The following is a 14,368-nucleotide window of genomic DNA, read 5'->3' as shown; positions in this document are numbered from 1 at the left end:
TGTTGCGAGTCATGAAGCCGGCTTGGACACGTTAGCCACAGGCACCTCCATGGACTTATCGTGGAATTGTTGCTCGGGTGATTATTGTCAAGGCGAGCTGATCATCGCGCTTTATTTCGTTGTGATTTACTGGTGGTAATCAAGCCGTCTTCAATTCTCGAGCTTCAGGCCTGGACGCGCCACTGCCCCACCAGAGACGCGATTCCCTCTAACTGCCCGTGTCGCCCAGTCAGGTGACCACAAATGAGACCTTTTAGTGGGTTCTGATTGGTTTAATCAGATCTACAGCATCAACTTTCGAACACTTCAAGTCAGTGCCTCCTGTTTTCTCATTCAGCCGGAGAGAATTGTGAAGACGAATTCGACCTGATACTATGTTCATCCCATTAGCACTTCAGGTGAGCATACTAACCTATTATCAATCACATGCATAGTTGGTGCTCCCACTGTGAAGTAGCTGCGTTCAAACCACTAGCAGATTCCGTTTTAGGTTGCTCTTGCCGGGCTGTTATTGAACTTAGGTACAGCATGCCGCTACCCCCAACATTTGCTAGGACTCGACTTGAGCTAGCATCCTTCTCTATCAATTAATAGACCTTTGCTCTTGCGAATTCGATACCATACTTCTAGCACTGATTCGATAGCTCTCCGAGACTTCAAAATCTGCCATGAATCCCTGCGAAATCAGGTCATGTCAATGGACCTACATTAACGTCTTTAAACAGCCAAGACGAACGAAGCATTGCCTCTGGTGGCAGTGATCTATGTGATGCCGTTATCACCGTGAACACCGCACCAAGATGGTTTGTTGATGTTGATAATGCCTCCGAAATTAAGTCTATTGTTCAATATCTATCTGTATGGCAATTATCCAATGTCTTAACTAGTTCTAGCAAGATGCAAACGCTTGAAATCGCTCTAAGCACGCCCTCTCCTTACTTTTCGTCTCACGAAACCCCAATTCTGTATCAACCATATTCGTTCTAAAGAGAGCCACTCTCTGCATCTTCCTCCTTGGGCCGCTCGGCCCCGTTGAAGAGGTACATGACGGTAACGAGCATCTTTCCCGAAGCCGAGACGAAGATGGCCGCGGCCGAGCCGGCCGTCTTGTAGATGCCGGCACCGGCGAGGCAGCCGAGGATGAGCGCCAGAAGAAAACTAACACGGCGGTCGCGGGGCCGGTTGCCCCTGGTACGGAACATGTGCGGGTCCATCATGAGGTCGACCCAGGCGGCCGTGGCCATGGCCGTCGAGATCTCCGTCATGGCGAGCGAGCGGGACTGGACGACCTGGCTCCCCGACGCGAAGGCCAGCAGCGAGACGGCCGTGACGGCGGCGCCGCCGCGCAGCTCCGTTCCGTACACCTGCTGGATCGCCGCGGCGGCGAACACGAGGCAGGCCTGGAAGAAGTTGCAGAAGACGAGCCACCACCGCTGCCGCGCGCCGACCAGGTGGCTTACCTGGCCGGTGAGCCATCCCGCGGCCAGGAAGAAGCCCAGAGCGGCGCCGATGTTGGCCGTGATGAACATCTCGCCGTCGAAGCTAGGGAGGACGATGGCGAGCATGAGGAAGACGGTGTTTCCCGTCTGGTTCGATGCGAAGCAATGGTAATCAGGAAAGGAGACGGCATCTTGTATGCCGGTGCAGCTGCAATCAGGAGGAACGGCACTTAGCTTTAGGGTAACAAAAATTTATGGACGTGCTGGCTGTCGAATACTTTCTAGCTAGCACTTGGCTACCTTCCACGTACGTACTCGACGGCTAACTGTATGGCGTTGGTTTACTTACAAGGTGAGAAGTAAGAGTTCGAGCTCGGCATAAGTCGATGGCCGGACTGAATCGTTCATACGGCTTTGTATTTTGGAGAGAATCGAAGGTGGCTCGGGTTGCTGACTCTCCGGCGGCTCATGGTGCGTCCCAGCATTGTGGGAGGTGATAGGCGGCCTCTCCTTAGATGGATCCATTGTAGCGCGTAGTTTAGCTCTGGAAGTGATTTGAACTTCTAGTGGCAGGCTATTCAGAAGTGATGTCTAATTGGGATTGCAGATTCTTGGGCAGAGAAGTTATGAAGTTATATAGGTATTCAAAAGTGTTATAAATTATTGCCTATACTGTAATTGAAGGAATCACTTTTTAGAAAACAGTTCCCTGGTCAGTTGATTCTTATAATTTTTCTCTCTCCAGGCCTGGTCATCGGACACGCGCTGCCGTCGACAAAGTTTGCTCCGGGGGCGCCTCTTTTACCGTCGAGGCGGTCATTGAGCCCGAGTAATGATGGGCGATTTGGAACCGATAGCCGCGACATGAAGAGACAAGATGGGTGGAAGTGGGTCACAATCGGACGGTCACTCCCCCAAGACCAATACTGTATAGCTCGGTTGTTGCCGAGAGCTGAGAATCCGCCTCATGAATTCCATGACCTACAAATGACGAGGCGTGGCGGTACGGCAGGCAGGCAGGTCCCCAGGGGAGGAAGATGGGTGATACCACCGGCAGCCGGGCTTTCGGTGGGCAGGGGGGAATTACCCTATTGCGGCTCTGTGGATAAGGCGGTGGGTTCCCGCTGTTAGCCCTCCGGCTTGGCAGACAACCCCGATATCCGGGGCCAGCCGACTAAGCCGTCTTCATACGGGCCATGGTAGTAATATTTAAACTTCTGGCTAACGGGTGAATTCAGCTGGTATTCCGATTGCCGCTCTCATCAACTGGGCTTCACCGATATTGTGCCCCTGGCGGGCGAGTATCCGTGTGTGCTGTAAGGCAGACAGGCAACACATGAGAATTCATGCAAGTGCGACTGCGTGGCTGGACTGTATGCCATACATACTTGATCAATCAACTTCAATTGTAATCGATTGCATACATATATATACAACTCCGCCACCAGATTTCCACGCGAGTAAGTGATGCTGCATTGTAGTTCTAAGATATTCGTTCGAAATAACTCAGATCGCACTCACATGTATGCCCGTAGTCTGCTGGGTGACCAATGCTGACCAATGCTGAGCCCCTCGGAAGCAGACATCTGAATCATGGCCATGCAGAATGGCATTATTGCATTCATACCGTCGCCTCTTTGCTCTAGCGCCGTGCGCGTCCTGTCGCGAGCAGAGTATCGGCCGGTGTAACAAGCACGGCAATGCTGGACCTGACACGGATTGGTGTCATGAACCGCAAGCCTGTGAGCCACATCAGAGGTGGGCGTTCAAGCCAGCCGAGGGTAGCAAATGCCTCAACTTCTGTGCCGTTTGTGGTGTCTGTTTCTTTCTGGAAGTCTGGGATGGTACGGTGGACGGCGAAAACAACGGTCATGGCGAGAGCCCAGCAACAACGATGGTTTGACAAATCCTCATGTTGCTTCGAGCAGCATCCAGGTGAAGTCGATGAGGCTGAAATACCCGAGTGCTTGGCAGACATGATCGCACCAGTAGGGTGGCCATGTCAGGGGATCATGCTGTAATTGGGCAATTAGGTTCCGCGCCAACTGATAACAGCATGGAACTACTTTTAGTGTTCTCTGATAAGAACAGCCTTATCTGGTGACAAATGCGAACGCCCGTCATGTTTTCATGGGTCAGAGGGTCGCATCCCAATTCCAGGGAGAGAGGGTGAGATAGAGGGTTGTCAAAACCGGCACAATTCTCTCGGAAGCCGGGTCGTGTGACAGGACTCGACCCAGACCACTTAGACCTGCTCTCGTCAACCGATTGGGAATGCCCTACCTGTCGCTACCTGCCTCCTTACCTGCCGTGAAACCGCTCAGATGCACGTATGTTACACTATTCCCACGACCCAAGGTGCCGGCTTCACCATTCACCCACCCATTCACAGCATCACGACATGGCAAATGGCAGACTTATCTGAACTAGCCTAATCGCGGAGATCTGCGAGGGAGATAGCATCGATTGCTTGGTCAAGGCCAGGCCAACGACATCGCTTGTGCTTATCTCTGGCATGGTGGGTCCTCCGTCGGGTCCCCGTCCTTCCATTCCAACGTCGCCCTTCCATGTTGTTGATAAGGACCAAGAGGCGGGAAGGGATCGCACTAGGCCTATTCCGCCCCTCCCTGGCCCTGCCCAATGTCCTTACATTGATAGGTAAAGTAGGGACGCATACGAGCCTTGCATTGCCCGTCATGTTGGTTGGTCGGTACCCACGACTGGTACACTCTGCTTTAGCTCCCGAGCACAACTCTGATAAGAAAAGTCCAGGTACAGCCTGACCCGAGTCGTGTCGCCGTTGGGGATAGAGTGCACAGGTCGCCCTTGCCGGCAGTCAGTGCCCCCTAGCCACTGAGCTGGAGCTCGCACTGCGAGTGGTGGACGTTTTTGGCTTGTGCCACCAGCTATATTACCGGTAGCTACATACATATAGGTGTCACTCATACTGGCCACCACGAGCCGCCTAAAGTATTACCACCCAACCCGCGTGGCTGCTCGCATCTCACCAGGGCGTTTGCCGCGAGCCACATAAGAACTCCAGCATCTCCGGCCAGGCCTCTCTAGCCACGCCCACTTATCAAACAAGGGCTTCCCGCGGAGACTACAGCAACAGAATTAGCGTCACGGCCTGAAGATCCGGTCCACAAAAAAGGCTTCCGTCCGGAGATGCACATTGCACTCCATGGCATGATATAGAGAAGGACTCAACGGTATAAGAAATCCGAGTTGCCAGCCTCCAAAAACCGTGAAATATAGAAAGGCAACCAGCCACTTCAAAGCAAACATCTTCTCAGTGCCATTGCCCACTACACAAACACCTTGGCAGAACAACCCCTGAGGTGCTACCCGTACCGTCAAGATGAAGCTCTCCTACCTCTGGGCCGCTCCAGAGATCAACCCAATAAACGGCAAAGCTCGCTCAATCCCAGTGTTGAATGTGTTCAACGTCTATGGGCGCGTGTTCTTCTTCTCCTGGTTTGGTTTCAGTAGGTATCCATCTGCGCTGTACACGCTTGGCCTCGCCGTCCGTCCGCTAACGTACCTACTCAATAGTGACTGCATTCTGGGCCTGGTACACATTTCCTCCTCTTGTAAGTATCTACAGTCTTTCTCGTCAGTGCTATACCAGTCCTAACACACAATACCAGTTAACACACACCATCAAAGCGAACCTCGGCCTCAGTTCGGCACAGGTTGCGAACTCTAACATCGTGTCGTTATGTGCCACGTACGTCCACATAGCTGATTAAAGATATTCGCTCTTTACTAACCTCCCGTCAGTCTGTTTGTTCGTTTTGTCGCTGGGCCCCTGTGCGACCAGTTTGGGCCTCGTTGGGTATTTGGTGGCCTACTTCTCGTCGGCGCAATCCCTCTCGGACTTGCTCCTCTCGTACATGACGCGACAGGCCTGTACGTCAGCCGCTTCTTCATCGGTATCCTTGGCGGGTCATTCGTACCGTGCATGGTGTGGTCAACTGGTTTCTTCGACAAGAATGTCGTTGGCACCGCCAATGCCCTGACCGGCGGCTGGGGTAATTCAGGTGGGGGCATCACCTACTTCATCATGCCAGCCGTGTTCGATTCTCTGGTTGGCAGAGGCTACACACCGGGGGTGGCCTGGCGGGTAACCTTCATCGTCCCTCTCATTATCACCATCCTCACAGGAATAACCCTCATTGCGCTATGTCCCGATACCCCCACTGGCAAATGGTCCGAACGCCATCTACACACCCAACAGAACCTGCAAACGCACGGCGTCGATGGTCTGGTCGAGAACGACGTGATCGATGTACCCGGCAGCATCGCCGACAGGGTCAGCTCCAAATCATCTGGTGTCCAGGATGCCAAAGAGGACCCGAAACGGAAGCCCCCCTCGCACCACCGAAACTGGGATCACGAAGCCGCCTGCACCAAAGAGGAGATGCTCGAGACGGCGCATGGCGAGACTGTGGTCAAGCCCACGTTGAAGGAGAGCATGCGCGTGTTTCTCTCTCCCCAGTCCGGGTTTCACATGTTCACGTACTTCTGCTCATTTGGTGCCGAACTGGCCATTAACTCCGTCCTGAGTTCCTACTACGTCAAGAACTTCCCGTTGCTCGGGCAGACCAACGCAGCCAACTGGGCGGCCATGTTCGGCTTCCTCAACTTCGTCACCCGACCTCTAGGGGGCGCCATTTCCGATTTCGTCTTCAACGCGCTCGGCCGGAGTCTCTGGGCCAAGAAGATCTGGATCGTGGTGTGCGGCTGCCTCACCGGCGTGTTCCTGGTCGTCATCGGCAAGGTCGACTCCCACGACCAGTCCACCATGTTCGGCCTCGTGGCCCTGATGGCCATCTTCCTCGAGGCCGGCAACGGCGCCAACTTCTCCCTCATTCCCCACGTCCACCCCCACGCCAACGGAGTCCTGTCGGGTGTAACGGGCGCCGTGGGCAACCTGGGCGGCGTCGTCTTCGCCATCGTATTCCGCTTCATGGACGGCGGCACCAACTACGCCAAGGCGTTATGGGTCATTGGTCTCATCCACATTGGCCTCAACCTCGCGCTTTGCTGGGTGCCGCCGCTGCCCAAGGGCCAGATTGGCGGTCACTGAAAAGCCGGCTTGGCGTATTTGACGACTATCACACGTGGGGAACGGTGTCATATGTTTATTTTTGGTTGGTAGCTCAAAGATATCCAATTGGAGTTGGGGGAGTTTACGAAGCGAAGCAAAAACGATATATACTTGATTTCATTGGCTGAGATATTGGGTACATAGACAATACCGGCAAGCATTAATGATTGGTTATGACCTACTTACAAGCAATATACTGAAATGGTGTCACTGATGGCGTCAATAAACCTAAATAGTTCACGCCCACTTTCAACTGGACGACAACCATCGACCAATAGGTACATGTAAATAGAGGCGTGGGAGCATAGCCACCACCCGTAACCAGGTAACATGAAGAACTGGAATGCACTATATGGGTTTAGTGGTGCCTGAACGTGCAAAACCGATGATCATTTGAGTTTCTGTCTGCTGGCAGTAGCAAAGCCTGAAAATGCGCCACATCAGAACCTATTTGTTCACTAAGTGTCTCGTGTTCAGTATAAGTGCACTGTAAATGAACCGTACTGCTCGTGAACAACTAGTCACATCTCGTTCAATACCTAGTAGAACAACAACACGAACAAGATCTACAACTCATGCTCCACAGCGGAACAGGTAGGATGACCAGGTGCCAGGCATTGCAAACGATGCTTATTATGTAAGGCAGATATGTAGACAAACAGATGGCGCGCTAACCCCAGACAGCCATGTCGATCATATCCAAGAAGCCAAGAGAATCACTTATACATGCAAGTCATCACTGAGAAGCCACGGGCATGGTAAGTTTCATGGGGTATATATGCGCAATCAGAATGTACAACCGTCTATATGAACCGAAAGCGAAACGAGGGTCGATAATAGAACACCACGGCCCCTGTTTCCCCTGTGTTTTTCCGTCACACACTCGGGTCGATCATTCAGATCGCTTTCAACAGCCGACTCTCTCCCTATCTTTCATTCGTTCGTTCTAATAATCCGTTCATCCACACATACAGAAAACTCTGTCCCTTTCCACGCCAACCCACTTGAATCAAGTAAATCGATTTACATGAAAACCTATCGACTCGGCGTTAGTATTTATTCTTGAAGCAGGACATCTTTAGGGAACTCACAAAGGCGGCCACTGCGGCGGCGCCGAAGAACGAGCCGGCTACCAAGCGCGACGCACCAGCGGTGGGGATAGGAGTGGGAGGACCGGTAGGCTTGCTGCTGTTGCCGGCAGGGTAAGAGGCCATGGTGGTGGGAACACCGGCGGGGTAGGTGGCGGTGTTGTTCTTGGGGGTGGCCACGGTGGGGTAGGCCGGGACAGCGGCAGACGAGGTGGTGGGGACAGCAGCCTTGGAGGTAGAGACAGCCGGGGCCGAAGAGACCTGGTAGGCGGCAGAGCTGCTGGCGGCAGCGGTGCTCACGGCGCTGGACAAGCTGACAGTGACGACGGGCTTGTCGGCGGTGGGGTAGTCACCGGCCTCCTTGGACGCAGCGGCGCTGCTGGATCCAGCCTCCTTGGGGGCGGCGGCCGCCGCCTTGGGGGAGATGTGGAAGGGGAAGCTGTACTGGAAGGTGGCCGGGTCGGACTCGAGGGCGATGGTAAGACCGTAGACGGCCTTGTCACCCAGAGTCTCGGGGATGGTCCACTCGAAGGCACCGGCCTGGTTGTCGACACCAGCTGTAGGAACAGGTTAATATATTGATCGTAGAGTCGGACGGCCGACGCGCGCGAAGAGGCTACTTACTGGAGATGGTGGTCAGAGGAACCTGGGTGTTCTGGGTAGCACCGCCGATCAGGGCGATCTTGACGGCACCCTTGACCTGGCCGGGCTGCCACTTGATGCTGAGCGTCTCGCCAGCAGCGACCTTCTGGTCCTGGGTAGGGCTGGTGATGGGGTCGAAGCCATCAACCTGGGCCATGGCCGAGACGGCGAAGGTGGCAACGGCGGCGGAGATAGTAGCGAAACGCATCTTGACGGTTTGGAGTGTAGATGGATTAAGAATACTGGAACGACGAAAAAGTAGGGGTCAAAGAGTGACAAGAAGTATGTATTAGAGTATAGAGAGCGACGAAAAAAAAGCAGGGCCTCTGGAAGGAGGGATTAAGGCTTTTTAAGATGGTTTGGTAAAGAGTGTAAGTGCCGTGAGGCTGAGAGAGTGTGATAGACGAAAGTGGTCTGAAGGCGTGGGTAAGAAAGAGAGGAAAGGGAAGGAGGATGAGAGGCCAACCGACGATGGCTTATGAAAGGATAAATCCATTCTTGGCGAGCGGCCCAGCGTCCACCCTTACCGAGAATTACTGCCCAGAAGACCTGACATCTCCATCCTGTACTCTGGTTGACCAGGGTCGGCCAGGACCAGCCAGGGTCAGGCAAAATCATCCGAGCAGGCGTTACCCCGTAGCATGGCCGAAGCGGCATCAAGCCCATCTCGTTTGCCTGGCGTTGCTGACGGGTTCCGCCCCTTGCACCCATGCCCTTTCCCACTTGGTTTCTTTTTTAAGAGCAAAGCTCAGGACCCCAGGGCTCTAGTACGAGTAGTACCAGAGCGAGAGCGAGATGCGCCGCCGGATATGTGGCAGAGAGGGCCCCAGAGAATACCCAAAGAGGACCCCCCCGAGTGGCCCTCCAGCTCATCATTTAAGCCTATTGAAGCTATAAGTTGCCAGGCTGCTGGGGACGTGCTACGAGCACGAACGAACTTGTCATCTCGTGAGCAGGCAATTGGCAAGTGACACTGACTCCTCACCGTGTGTCAAGTGTTTGGGGACGGCGCCGGAGCCCGCAGTTGGTCCAGTCTGCCCATGGGTGGATCCCGTTCTCATTCGAAGTAATTTCCAGGGCCAGGGTCAGGATGCAAAAAGAGGGAAGATTGCATGCAAAAGAAAATGAACAAGACCCAAAAAGGGGGCAGCGAATTATGGGGGAACCGGCTGGACTGGCCAATCCGTTGCCAAGCTAATGCCGCAAGTGGCCATTAAGGCTGAGCATCCCCGTCTAAGCACGTTAGCTACCTACACTAGGTACCTCGTAGGTGGCTGCCCATCCATTGCTTGACTGGTGCTTAACTGCTGACTGGCAGAGACACAAGCAGCAAGCAGGCAGCCACCCGCGCACGCCAGGAACAAACACAACAAGACTTGCGACTGCGTCGTGATTGGTCGACAGGAGGACGGTAGCTTCCGTTCTAGAGTTAGCAGCCCATCCTAGTCCAGTAGCTGCATGCAGTCAGATAGGTTAGGCCGAAGCTGACATTACGAAATTGAGAGAACGAACGAACGAACGGACAAACGAACAGACGAGAGCGAGACGTGACGAGACGTTCCCGGATCAGTTCGTCGAGTAGTATTAGCGCGCGACTCACACACTTTCCCTCCTCTCGCCTCGTCTGAAAGCCCATGGAACCCATGGTGGTGCAAGCAACGTTGTAGGTAGGCCCTCCATCCATAACTCAACATGCGACCCGACCCAAGCATCGCAGGATCTGGTCCCTCTCCCCCATCCAATTTGATGCAAATCTAACCTCCCTGCCCTCGTCGTCTGGGGTTGAATTTGCCCTTACTACTAGCCAGGCCAGGGTGCGTGCGGATGGGCTGATCCAAGGCAATGCTGTCTTGCCCTCCCATCTCCCATGGCCGGTCGGGTCATGCACTTGGACCGGTTGATTCAACGCCTCACACAGTATTGCCCCATTGGCTGACTCGCCCCAGCTGAGCGGCCTCTGAAACGGCTGGCTGAGATGCGTGTTCGTGTTGTTTTATTTGCCAGTGCATTGCTCTCCATGCCTACCCCGCCGACTCTGATCTCGACTTCCAAGATTTGGGCGCGCCGCGAGCGCCTTTGCTTTGCCCGTTTAATTGAGATCAGAATTGAATGTCGCTTGATATATCCACCAATGGCTCCGCTGTGGGATGGATGGATGGATGCCTGCTCTGCTCCGTCACCCGTGCCTCTCTCCGTTTGTTGCCTGCTCCGTGGATGCATACACTAATATCAATACTCCGTACTCCATACCTCACTCCCTCGGCCTACTAATAAATACCCTACAAGCCTACCTCCATGTCCGTGGAAGCAGCTTGCGCTTTTCTGAAAGTAGTCACCCGCTCGGCCAGGGGTGCCAACTTCCGAGTCAGGAAACCTGCTACCAATACAGTGTCACATCTATATGGCATCTCCCGAATTAAATCAGACGGAAGGTTTGCCAAGCATCGAACCTTAGCTAATGAGATCTACCCAGTTCATCGACATATGTATGCGTGCATACTACTCCATACTAAGCGCCTATATCCGTTCAGCTGCTCTCGTCAGCAATCGATCGCTGTGTAACCGCTTGGGATATGTGCCACATAGAACAAGCATGGCACTAGCTAGCTCGTATGGTATGACGTGGCTGCCCTTCTGCCGCCAGAGGTGTGGTGTTTGCTGAGGTTTGCTTTTGAACGCAACGTTCCAGACTCTCGAGACGCATGTCAGCCTGCATGTAAGGCGCCATCCCAAAGGTCTTGGCCACTGACAGCCATTGTCTAATCTGGCGTCCATGCGCGCCACCTGCCTGCTTTAAGCTGCTTACTGGAAATGTTCTTGTCCAGAAGACCGTTAAGATCCAACAGCCTGCCCTCTTGACGGCAATTGGTGGCACAATACTAAACCTTGCCAAGCGCAACGACAAGTACAATATTGTGCCAGCAGGGAGCCAACGGTATAGCCGCACAATCAAAATGGCCGGATGTTTTTCTTATGAACGTCTGGTGGTGCGAAACGAAGTCGGCATGCCATGGAGAACTCTCGTGTTCAGTGGTGCTTGATGAGGAAGACCTATACTCCTCAGCCAGCCAAGCCCCCATCATGGGGTGGGCCTAACACGACACATATAATTGGCCTTCACGTTGTCTATAGTGCCGTTGGCGCAGGTCTTCGCAGGTTTTCGCGGCATACGCAGGAGTTCGTTTCCGGCGGATACACCGCTCTTGTGAGATTTCCTATTGTCACGTCAGCTTTCCATGAATGCTGCTCGGGGGCGCGCACGCACCCACCCCAGAAGAGTGCTCAGAGGTTTAGCAGGATGGGAAGCATCAGAGGGGCGGGAATCGGCAGTGCATGATTGGAGGGGCAAGGAGGTCGAACAACGCCAAACCAATAATGCCAGGTGAACCGTCCAGGATGAGGAACAGGGTACGACAAGGAGCAGGCTGTGCAAAGGTACGGCAGGAAGAATCGATCAGATCATGCATATTAAATAGAATACCTCCAAAATGTATTGGCCAGTTTTCATTCCTCGACCACCCGATCTCAGTTGCCAGTCTAGACATAACAAACACCGTTTTTTCGTGTGACGATGACCGACACAACTTTGGTGAACCGAGCCCATACGCCAACCCACCAAAGAAACCGTTCCACCCTTTCAAAACGACCGGCACATGTAGTCAGTCAATATGCGCAAGCAGCGAGTGCTGTAGATACGAGAGTTTGGCCCATGGAGGGCCAGATGGCACTGCTTATAAATGAGGGCGCAGGTGGAGAAATCGTATTTCTCGTAACTCATCAAATTCGGTGTTTCTCGCTCTCTGTCAGGGGAAAGCAGTGTCAGTGTTCATTTCTTCTCGGCTGCGAATTGGTGTTTGATCTCACCAAGTCGGGAATACAGCATGTATAGTGCCATTCTGTTGCACTCTTCGGTACCGGTGATCGTGACGAGGCGCTCGTTGCTGTTGTCCTGCGGTTCGTTGATCTTGATGACGCTACCGCTGATCTGGCGTATCTCGTTGATTTTCTGACCACCCTTGCCGATGATGGCTCCTACCATATCATTGGGAATGTAGATCTGTTGTGTCAGGGGTGCACCCGCCATGGCACCAGACATGGGCTGGGCCTGGGGGCCTCCGTGTGGTTGCGGGACAGGGTGGCCACCTGCCTGGTGAGGGGGCATGTGAGGTCCGGCCCCATACGCAGCAGCAGGCTGAGGAGCATAGTGCATAGGGGCATTCGCCGCAGGTTGAGGCACAGGGCCGCCGTGATGGGGAGGATAGTGCTGGGCATAGGGGTTAGGCGGCATGTGGTGAGCACGGGGATCCGGCCGGCGGCCGTAGTTTTCACGGTTGCCGAAGTTCCCAGCAGCGGGCTGGGGAGAATAAGGCACAACCTGCATACCACCGGGGACTACACCGGCAGGGCCGCCACTTCGTGTGGCGTACGCTGAAGCGGCAGGGCCTCCAAAGCGTTCGTTCAGTTGTTCCAAGAGAGTACTGCCGACATAGTAAGTAGCGATATGAACCGCATCCGCAACACCCATCACGACGAGAGAGCGCTCGGTGGACAAAGGCAAACATGAATCAGACGCATTGAGTCTAGCGCCAGATGCATCTTGGATCTCTCGGATACGGGAACCGCCCTTGCCAATGATGGATCCAATGAGAACGTGGGGGATCAAGAGGCGCAGAGGATAGGTCTTGGACTGCGCGCTTGACGGCTCGTTCAAGGGCTCATTGTTTAATGTCCGAATAATCAGACCGAAGGCCTGCGACGTGTCAGTATTCGGGCTATACTAGCCAAGGAAAACCAGCGAATAGGAACTCACCTTAGCTGAAGCATCTACTACACCGCTAACGGTGAGAATGCGCTCAATGGCGCCTTTCTGGTAATCACTGACAGTACACTTGGCACCAGACTGCTTGCGAATATTGCTAACATTCTCGCCGCCCTTACCAATGACTGTGGCAGCCTCGGGACTGGAGATAACAGCGCGAATGTGGATCCATGCGGTCTCGTCGTGTGTGTTGCTGCTTGTGGCAGTGGGAACTGAGGCAGTGCCAGCAGCAGTAGGCTGGGAATCCGGCTTCGTCTCGTTGATATCTGGGACGATCGTATCGCCCTGTTCATCTTTCGACTCAACCTTTTCTTCGCCGTTCGCCGTTTCCGGCTTGGCCTCATCGGCACCGTTGGCTTCGGCCGGTGGTGGGATGCCGTTGCTCTCGGTCAGGGGGATAGTGTCCTCATCCTCGTCGTGGCCATTCTTTATAACCTTGTCGAGGGCGGGACGCTTGGCATCCGGTTGATCGCTGGCTCTTGATGGTGAGGAGGCATCTTCAAGAGGCCTTTTGGCCGGGTTTGTGGTCTGGGTTGGTGAGGCAGACATTGTGACCTAGACACAGCAGTATCACAAAAAGGTGATTGGATAAATCACTGAGTCGGAATAAAGTTGATTGAATTATTTTGACGTTTCTTATCTACACCTAGGAGGTTTCCGAAGGAAAGCGTGTAGGTGCTGATGTAATGTTCGGGGACGAATAGACGGGAACAGATCGAAGCTTGTGAGAGATGGCGGCTGCGGTGCTGAATGCTGGACAAGAGGTCGGATGGGATGTGATGGATGTCGATGGAGTGGTGATGAGCTGGAGTAAGGACTCAAGATCGCTGGAAGTGATCGTGATGGGACTCGGCGCAGAGAGAAAACACCTCTGCAATGTTGTGCTTCTTGGACTTCAGCAAGCCGAGGGCGGAGAGGTGAAGGTGCAGGAGCGGCGGCAGATTGCTTTGCAACGCGGAGAGGTCTTGATTGGGATGAAGTGATGAAGAAGAAGGTGGTGGTGGTGATGATGATGAGAATGCCGTGCGTGAGGAAGAGAGAATGGACGACAGCGAGGTTCGGATTAGAAGATAGGGTATGCCTTCCGTCGCTCAAGAAAAAGAAGCTGCAGGGCTCTCCAGACGCATGTAGTCGCCAAACCTTTTGGTCTGCTCAAACGGAATATGGCAGCGACACTGATTCCTTTTTTTTTCTTCTCTTCTTCTCTGCTCTGCCTCTTTGTATTTCTCTTTTCCCTTCCCACCTTTGCCGGGCAAATCCAACTGGT

General features: G+C 53.8%; 6 protein-coding genes across 6 annotated transcripts; 2 read left to right on the top strand and 4 right to left on the bottom strand.

The window, feature by feature from the left end:
• Nucleotides 1–983: 983 nt before the first annotated feature.
• On the bottom strand, nt 984–1,964 carry PG985_006734 (uncharacterized protein; the record flags this gene model as incomplete). Its single annotated transcript, XM_066826503.1, has 2 exons — nt 984–1,647; nt 1,789–1,964. The coding sequence occupies 2 exons, from the start codon at nt 1,962–1,964 to the stop codon at nt 984–986; spliced, it is 840 nt and encodes a 279-aa protein (XP_066686110.1).
• Nucleotides 1,965–3,081: 1,117 nt separating this feature from the next.
• Nucleotides 3,082–3,312, bottom strand: PG985_006733 (uncharacterized protein; the record flags this gene model as incomplete). The annotated part of the gene is made up of 1 exon (XM_066826502.1): nt 3,082–3,312. One exon carries the CDS (start codon nt 3,310–3,312, stop codon nt 3,082–3,084), a length of 231 nt encoding a protein of 76 aa, XP_066686109.1.
• A 1,488-nt stretch (nt 3,313–4,800) lies between these two features.
• Nucleotides 4,801–6,531, top strand: PG985_006732 (Nitrate transporter; the record flags this gene model as incomplete). Its single annotated transcript, XM_066826501.1, has 4 exons — nt 4,801–4,927; nt 4,995–5,032; nt 5,090–5,169; nt 5,223–6,531. 4 exons carry the CDS (start codon nt 4,801–4,803, stop codon nt 6,529–6,531), a joined length of 1,554 nt encoding a protein of 517 aa, XP_066686108.1.
• Nucleotides 6,532–7,601: 1,070 nt separating this feature from the next.
• On the bottom strand, nt 7,602–8,490 carry PG985_006731 (uncharacterized protein; the record flags this gene model as incomplete). The annotated part of the gene is made up of 2 exons (XM_066826500.1): nt 7,602–8,197; nt 8,265–8,490. The coding sequence occupies 2 exons, from the start codon at nt 8,488–8,490 to the stop codon at nt 7,602–7,604; spliced, it is 822 nt and encodes a 273-aa protein (XP_066686107.1).
• Nucleotides 8,491–12,108: 3,618 nt separating this feature from the next.
• PG985_006730 (KH domain-containing protein) lies at nt 12,109–13,650 on the bottom strand (the record flags this gene model as incomplete). Its single annotated transcript, XM_066826499.1, has 2 exons — nt 12,109–13,032; nt 13,093–13,650. 2 exons carry the CDS (start codon nt 13,648–13,650, stop codon nt 12,109–12,111), a joined length of 1,482 nt encoding a protein of 493 aa, XP_066686106.1.
• A 182-nt stretch (nt 13,651–13,832) lies between these two features.
• On the top strand, nt 13,833–14,084 carry PG985_006729 (uncharacterized protein; the record flags this gene model as incomplete). The annotated part of the gene is made up of 1 exon (XM_066826498.1): nt 13,833–14,084. One exon carries the CDS (start codon nt 13,833–13,835, stop codon nt 14,082–14,084), a length of 252 nt encoding a protein of 83 aa, XP_066686105.1.
• Between the last annotated feature and the right edge of the window lie 284 nt (nt 14,085–14,368).

Source organism: Apiospora marii (genome assembly GCF_038362585.1).
Source record: "Apiospora marii strain CBS 49790 chromosome Unknown utg000004l_segment0_segment0, whole genome shotgun sequence".
In the NCBI taxonomy this organism is placed as follows: domain Eukaryota; kingdom Fungi; phylum Ascomycota; class Sordariomycetes; order Amphisphaeriales; family Apiosporaceae; genus Apiospora; species Apiospora marii.
Note: the sequence above shows the minus strand (reverse complement) of the source record. Positions and strands in the feature narration are given on the sequence as shown.